Source organism: Hordeum vulgare, chromosome 5H (genome assembly GCF_904849725.1).
Source record: "Hordeum vulgare subsp. vulgare chromosome 5H, MorexV3_pseudomolecules_assembly, whole genome shotgun sequence".
Taxonomy (NCBI): Eukaryota; Viridiplantae; Streptophyta; class Magnoliopsida; order Poales; family Poaceae; genus Hordeum; species Hordeum vulgare.
In genome coordinates, this window is record NC_058522.1 from 530651167 (window position 1) to 530659786 (window position 8620).

At 47.4% G+C, this 8620-nt stretch overlaps 1 protein-coding gene across 1 annotated transcript; it reads right to left on the reverse strand.

Annotated features, from left to right (window-relative positions):
• Positions 1-5237: 5237 nt before the first annotated feature.
• LOC123452332 lies at positions 5238-8371 on the reverse strand. Its single transcript, XM_045128972.1, has 9 exons — positions 7634-8371; positions 7435-7530; positions 6977-7336; positions 6730-6865; positions 6488-6650; positions 6236-6361; positions 5956-6150; positions 5642-5764; positions 5238-5532 (listed from the first exon to the last, which is right to left on the reverse strand). Exons 1-9 carry the CDS (start codon positions 7866-7868, stop codon positions 5419-5421), a joined length of 1548 nt encoding a protein of 515 aa, XP_044984907.1. The 5' UTR covers positions 7869-8371; the 3' UTR covers positions 5238-5418.
• Between the last annotated feature and the right edge of the window lie 249 nt (positions 8372-8620).

Below are 8620 nucleotides of genomic sequence, written 5' to 3' on the forward strand. Positions count from 1 at the left end.
TGGTTAACACCTACCAACCCTTCCCCTAGGAGTATGTGTTTAGCACTTTGTTTCGATTACTAATAAAAACTTTCGCAATAAGTATATGAGTTCTCCATGACTAATGTGAGTCCATGGTATAGATGCACTTTCACCTTCCACCATTTCTATCCTCTCTAGTACCGCGCAACTTTCACCGGTGCACAAAACCACCATACACCTTCCTCAAAACAGCCACCATACGTACTTATCATGGCCTTTTCATAGCCCTTCCGAGATATATTGCCATGCAACTCCCACCGTTCCGTCTCATGACATGTGCCGTCACTTTCATATTGCCATTGCATGATCGTAAGATAGCTAGCGAGATGTTTCAACGTCATACGCTAAGCTAGATCGTTGCACATCCCGGTACACTACCGGAGGCATTTCCTATAGAGTCATCATTGCTCTAAGTGTTGAGTTGTGAGTAAATAAAAGTGTGATGATCATCATTATTAGAGCATTGTCCCATGTGAGGAAAAATGAAAAGAGGCCAAAGATTGCCACCAAAAAAATGAAAAGAGGTCGAAGAGCCAAAACAAAAAAAAGAGAAAAAGAGAGAAGGGACAATGCTACTATCTTTTTCCACACTTGTGCTTCATAATAGCACCATGTTCTTCATGATTGAGAGTCTCTTGTTTTGTCACCTCCTTATACTAGTGGGAATCTTCATTATATAACTTGGCTTGTATATTCAAATGATGGGCTTCCTCAAAATTGCCCTAGGTCTTCGTGATCAAGCAAGTTGGGTGCACACCCACTAGTTCTCCTTTTGAGCTTTCACACACTTATAGCTCTAAGTGCATCTGTTGCATGGTAATCCCTACTCATTCACATTGATATCTATTGATGGGCATCTCCATAGCTCGTTGATACGCCGAGTCGATGTGACCATCTCCTCCTTTGCCTCACAACCTCCACCATACTCTATTCCACCTATAGTGCTATATACATGTCTCACGCTCATGTATTGCGTGAGAGTTGAAAAAGTTTGAGAAAGTAAGAGTGCGAAAACAATTACTTGGCCAATACCGGGGTTGTGCATGATTTAAATTCGTTGTGTGGGGATGATGGAACATAGTCAGACTATATGATTTTGTAGGGATAACTTTCTTTGGCCTTGTTATTTCAAAAGTTCATGATTACCTTGCTAGTTTGCTTGAAGTATTATTGTTTTCATGTCAATAGCAAACTATTGTTTTGAATCTTACAGATTTGAACATTCATGTCACATGAAAGAAGTTACAAAGGACAAATATGTTAGGTAGCATTCCACATCAAAAATTCAGTCTTTATCACTTCCCTACTCGAGGACGAGCAGGAGTTAAGCTTGGGGATGCTTGATACGTCTCCAACGTATCTATAATTTTTGATGGTTCCATGCTATTATCTTGTCAAACTTTGGATGTTTAGTATGCCTTTTATATCTTTTTTGGGACTAACTTATTAACTCACTGCCAAGTGTTAGTTCCTGTTTTTTTCGTGTTTTTGACCTTTTTCACAAGAGAATATCAAACGGAGTCCAAACGGAATAAAACCTCCGAAAAGACTTTTTTTCTGGAACAAAAGATACGCAGGGAGCTTGAGAACCAAGGCAAAGGGTTCCGGGGAGGCCACAAGCCCCCTAGCCGCGGCCTGGGGGCGCGCCTATCAGGCTTGTGGGCCCCCCGTGGCTCCTTTGCCCTACCTCTTCCGCCTATAAATTCCCTAAAAAACTGAAACCACGGGAGAGAGCCACGATAATACTTTTTCGCCGCCGCAAGCTTCTGTATCCGCAAGATCCCATCTGGGGCACGTTCTGGTGCCCTGCCGAAGGGGGGATTCGGACATGGAGGGCTTCTTCATCAACACTATTGCCTCTCCGATGATGCATGAGTAGTTCACCACAGACCTTCGGGTCCATAGTTAGTACCTAGATGGCTTCTTCTCTCTCTTGGATTTTCAATACAAAGTTCTCCATGATCTTCATGGAGATCTATCCGATGTAATCCTCTTTTGCGGTGTGTTTGTCGAGATCCGATGAATTGTGGATTTATGATCAGATTATCTATGAATCTTATTTGAGTTTCTTCTCATCTCTTATATGCATGATTTCATATCCTTGTAATTCTCTTCAAGTTGTGGGTTTCGTTTGGCTGGCTTGATCTATAATTCTTGCAATGGGAGAAGTCCTTGGTTTTGGGTTCATACCGTGTGGTGTCCTCACCCAGTGAAGAAGGGGTAGCGAGGCACGCATCATGTTGTTGCCATCAAGGGTAAAAAGATGGGGTTTATAACTATTGCATGAATTTATCCCTCTACATCATGTCATCTTGCTTAAGGCGTTACTCTGTTTGTTATGAACTCAATACACTAGATGCATGCTAGATAGCGGTCGATGTGTGGAGTAATAGTAGTAGATGCAGAAAGTATCGGTCTACTTGTCTCGGACGTGATGCCTATATGTATGATCATTGCCTTAGATATCATCATGACTTTGCGCGGTTCTATCAATTGCTGGACAGTAATTCGTTCATCCACCGTAATATTTGCTATCATGAGAGAAGCCTCTAGTGAACACTATGGCCCCGGGTCTACTTCACATCATATTTTCAGCTCTACACTTTTACTTTGTTGCACTTTCCGCCTTCAGATCTCACCTTGCAATCAATCGTGAAGGGATTGACAACCCCTTTATAGCGTTGGGTGCAAGTTTGTTGTTTTTGCGCATGTACTTTGGAGACTTGCCTTGATACTCCTACTGGATTGATACCTTGGTTCTCAAACTGAGGGAAATACTTACTGCTACCATGTTGCATCACCCTTTCCTCTTCAAGGGAAAAACCAACACAAGCTCAAGAGGTAGGAGTAATCGAGTTAGTTTTGATGGGGATTGATCCCTAGTATCCACTATGTTCTGAGATTGATGTTGCTACTACTTTGCTTTGCTTAATGCTTGTCACTAGGGCCCGAGTGCCATGATTTCAGATCTGAACCTATTATGTTTTCATCAATATATGTGTGTTCTTGACCCTATCTTGCAAGTTGTAGTCACCTACTATGTGTTATGACCCGGCAACCCCGGAGTGACAATAACCGGAACCACTCCCGGAGATGACCATAGTATGAGGAGTTCATGTATTCACTAAGTGCTAATGCTTTGTTCCGGTTCTCTATTAAAAGGAGACCCTTAATATCCCTTAGTTTCCTTTAGGACCCCGCTGCCATGGGAGGGATGGACAATAGATGTCATGCAAGTTCTTTTCCATAAGCACGTATGACTATATACGGAATGCATGCCTACATTACATTGACAAACTAGAGCTAGTTACATATCTCCCCATGTTATAATTGTTACATGATGAATGTCATCCGGCATAATTATCCATCACTAATCCAATGCCTACGAGTTTTTCCTACTGGTCCTTGCTAAGTTACTTTGTCGCTACTGCTGTCACTGCTGCTACTGTCGCTACTGTTGTCACGGTTGCTACTGTTACCGTTGCTACCGTTGCTATCACACTACTTCGCTACTGAAACTTTGTTGCAGATACTAAGTTTTTCAGATGTGGTTGAATTGACAACTGAACTGCTAATACTCGAGAATATTCTTTTGCTTCCCCTTGTGTCGAATCAACAAATTTGGGTTGAATACTCTATTCTCGAAAACTGTTGCGATCCTCTATACTTGTGGGTTATCACACATCTCTTTGTGAAATGCAAACAATCCAAGAAGCTCTGGCGTTGCCTCCAAATGGAAGGGCTACGTGAACGGCTGGTTACGTGCAGGGATGCCAAGGAGTTCGTGCACGCAATCATCACTTTTCCTGACGAGCAACGTGCGTTGGTTACATGCATGCTATGGCGCTAGTGGGATTACAGGAACAAAATTAACAAGGGGGAGAGGATGAGGCATGTGGAGGAGCTCGAATCAAACATCAGACACTGGGCCATGGAGTCACTACAGCTATGCGGTGTTTAAAAAGATGCGCACACTGTACAAAGACAACGGCAATTGGCGAGGCTAGTGGATGATACTCTAAAGGTCAACATCGATGGGGCATTCAGAGCAGCAGACAATACAGGTGGATGGGGTTTCGCTGTCCGAGATGCTCAGGGAGACGTCCGGGGATCGGGCGCCGGTAGGTTGCAGAATATGGGGAGAGCATTACAGACACAAGCGACGGCCTACCTCGAGGCTATGCATGCTGCTGCAACCTGGGGCATGATGAACATTCAGATGGAGTCAGACTGCCAGATTCTGATCAGCGTACTCAAGACTACTGAGTTCGATCTAACACCGGAAGTAACTCTATCTAGAGAGATTAGAATATTTAATCGTCAAAATTTCATCTCGTGTTGCTTTTCTTTTGCCCCTCGGAAATGTAATAAGCTAGCACATTCTTTAGCTGCCTTGGGATCTAAACGACAAGCTGCGAAACAGCTATGGACCGAGGCTTTACCTGACGATGTAGATATTTTGAGGGCCAGCTGTTGTGTTGTGCCTGTGTGATGTATGGGATCGTTGTGTTCCATTTCAAAAAAAAACATCACACCGTGGGGGCAGAGGAGGGCATCCAACACAGATTTGTTGGCCAGGAAGCACGGCCAAACAAGGTGTTGCGTGAGGTGGGGCCGGTGGCGGCGCTGGTAAGGCTGGCCATAGTGGGGGTATCATAGTTAGTATCATAGTCTTGGGACTAGCAAACATGCTGATGTGACAAGTACTTAAAGAAGAGAGAGGGGGTTAGAGTAACATAGATATTAAATGTTATGCTACTATATGTCATGCATGCCAATAAATGAGACCACCTATGATACTAATTTATGATACTATGCACTATGAAGATAGTATCATACAATAGTATCATATGCATGATACTATTATATGTTACTCCCCACTATGAGCAGCCTAAGGAGGGGACTCGTATATGCGGGATGCGGCGATGTATTTATAGTATACATTTAAATGCAATCAATTTAAATGATGTGATGACCATTTAAATTGATTGCATTTAAATGTATGGCCATTTAAATTGATTGCATTTAAATGTATACTATAAATACATGTGCAAAATAATATGTAAACATGCGTATAGAAAGCAATTTCGAAATAATATCGATGTACGGCCACAAATTTTGAAAACCAAACTATGGATGCGCACATGTGTAAGTGTAATCAAACGATAACGGAACAAAATGATCTTCTGAAAAGACATGCAAGCTATTCGAACATATGAACAACTTTGAACATCATAATTGCTCCAATTGCCAATTTGGAAGGGAAGGGGGGCAAATAACGATTATTTGCACCATCAATACACTGTTACCGAACAAATTTGCGTTAGTTCCTACAACTATCTCCCGATATATACAAACTTGCCTCTCTCAATCTCAAAGTTAGTACATTTTCCAGCTTCATTCATCGCTGGAAGTTATGAGCGTCGGTATTTGGCCGTTGTCTGCAAAATCCAACTTGTTCAGCCTCATACAGCACAACACATGCTCAGGTAGCTCCTCGGCCTTCTGTGCCTGCACCAAGACGTCGAGGTTCAGACTTCAGACTTCCTTTGAACAAAATGTTCCTCATGCCAACTCTGGTCCTATGGCCAAGAACAAAAGAAAAGAAGAAGAAAAATACCTGAATGGTCAGCCCGAGATCGATGACACCATGTTTCAGCCGCTCTCGGAAGGTCTCGAGGCCCTTTCGCGATATGTAGCTGAACCGGTGCACGTCGATGTCGATCTCGAAGTAGTTCGAGCCCTACATCATAATGAAACAGATGCAAACGTTTCAGTCAGGACTAGGACATGAAGAATTTCTGAATTTGAGCACATGGAGATGTGAGACAGCATAATTGGTTTTGGTTACTACTGGGGGTACATCAAGAATTTCTGAATTTGAGCACATGTGGGTTGATGGAGATGTGAGGAAGCGTAATAATTAGTTAATACCTTGTAGAATTTGTGCTGGGGCCTAGACAGCACCGGCTTCTGGTTGTAGGTCTGCACAAGCCTCCTCTCGGCCGCGCTGAGCTGCAGGTCCTCAGGGTTTACAATGCCCGCCAGGATTTTCAGCCTCTCTGTGTAGGGCACGTTGCTGTCCACCGCGAACCCCTTGACCTTCTCCATTTCCTCGTTCATCACGCTCTGCATAACCAGTTACACATCAGAAACTCGTCCAAGGGTGGTACTGAAAATGTTTAGCTTATGAACTGCAGTCAATTTGGCTCACCTTGATGCCGTCCTTGAGCAGAGGAGAGATCTCCTTGTCAAAGCTATCAGATATCTTGAAATACAGGACTAGGCTTACGCCGTCGCCGTCGTTCTCGCCGAACATGGTCGTAGGGTAGGTAGGCAACTGTGTAGATCAGTTAACTTGTTAAATTCAGACCTAACCAATCAAATCAATACCCCATGGTGATAAATCAAGTACTACTACTGTACTTGTGAAGCAGTAGTTGGTCAAGAAACACATGTGAATTACCTGAATGTTGACAATGAGGAGCGAAGGGAAAGAGTCATGGGGCTTCAGCGAGGGGAGCGCGATGTGCTGCGCGATGTGGTGCACCTTCCTTGGGCAGGCAAACATGTCTGCTCCGATCGGGGTGTACGGGGAGCAGTTTGGGGCTGGGGATTTCCTCTTGTCCCTGCAAGAAATTTCATAATCTTCAGTCAGGCATAACTGACAGACGAAATGCACGGCGAATCAATGGCACTGCTTCTTACTTGAAGAAACCCTCCCCTCTGACCCTGAACGCCGACGGCTCCAGCACCGACCAGCAGCCCTCCGACGGCTTCTCGCCGGCCGAACACGGCAGCGTCAGGCCCGCTCTCGGCCGGTACAGGTACTTGGCTGAGCCAGCTGAATTGATCGTCAATTTCGTCAGCAAAGCAGAAATTAACACTGACGGAGATCTTTGACACATTGCGAGATATCTGCTACACTAGACAAAGTTTCCAATGTTTGACTCACTCATTTCGGTCATTTCATCGCCTTCATAGGATCTCCTCCGGAAGGAGAGCCTGACGACGGCGGACTTCTTCCTCTGGTGGTGCGGGCTGAACCCAGCGACCGGCATCGGCTGCACCTTGTGGCTCGGGACGGAGCCGGGGAGGGGCCGAGGCGAGCAAGACGCCGCGCTCTGCGTTTCTTTCAGGCCACCAGCAGCAGGAGCAGGAGCAGAATCGGAGCCGTCCCTTTTCTCCGGGGGGTCACCCTGGCACGCCTCCGCGTCCGCGATGCTCCGGAGCCGGCTCACGGTGTCCGTCAAGCACGCCGCGGCCTTGCACGGCGACGCGCTCGTGCCGCCGGCGACGTCCTCCGGGAGAGGATCTGGATTTTTGCAAAGAGGGGGTTGGATACCTGAGCACCGCGAGCCTGAAGCTGCACCGCAGGGGGCATGAAAGACGAGCTCGGGCGAAGCACAATACCTCCGCTGACGCTGGAGAAATCGTTGTCGTCGTCGTCGGAGCCGGCGGAGTCCCCCAGCATGCTGACGGAGTCGTACCACGCCTCGTCGCAGATCACTGCAGAGACAAAAACAAGATTCAGGGCTCTGGTCGAGCAGGCCTCGGCGCCGGCCGGAGAAGGAGAGGAGGCGTTGGTGGTGGGCTCCGTTGGCGCGCTCACCGTTTCCGGCGTCCATCATCTGGCTGTGCTGCCACTGCAGCTGCGTGAGGTGTAGCGTGACGCCGGAGGCCGGCGCGCCGGCGCCGTCGACATGCAGCACCCCGTGGCGCGCGGCGAAGCAGCCGGCCGCGTCGCCGGCGATCGCGGACGACACCTTCCGGCGGAACCTGGTCGCCGTGGCCGACAGCTTCCTGGACCTCCGCCGCCGCCTCGTGGTCGACACGCAAGAACCCATGGCCGCCCGGCACGCACGCACGCACGCAAAACTCTGGACGGACCAGGCCAAGGAGCGCACACCACGCAGAGCTAGCAACGCAATCCGGCCTGGAGCTTGACGGAGGGATATATACCGCACTTTGAAGAGCCCAAGGGACGGGACGGATCAAATCAAAGAGCTTTACCTACCCTGTAACGATCAACCCAACCCAATCAATGAATCCAGTGACCTCCCTCCAACAATTATCCCAGACCCTCAGCGGATAATGCCAGGAGAAAAGGGGTTCCTCTCGGACACGGGAGCCCGCCCGGCAACAATACAATTCCGCAGTCTCCACCACACCACCCCGAGGGACGCAACCTGGGAGCCTCTACTTGTACTACTAGCTCGCTAGACGCATCATCCTAATCATGGGGAGGGGAGCGAGAACGTGACGCGCATGCCACATACGGAGTAGTTAACTCGCCGGAGACGACCCGTGCCCGGCCTAAAGCGTGTTGATCCATCCCCCGATCTTTCTTGCTCCGCAAAGGCGCGGCATATGAATCGACGAGCAACGATAAAGAATTCGATGTAGGAGGGGAGGGTACGGGGCACTGGCCGTGGCCGGTCTCTGTCACGCGAGTTCGAGGAAACGAACCTGAGCGGGGTCGCAACAGCGAAAATGCTAGACCTACTAAAACCAAATAAGTTTACTAAATCTTTCAACTAATCTAAACATGCTTCCCTAATTTTCAGGGATGGATGGGCCTCCGCCTTCTCTTAATCCA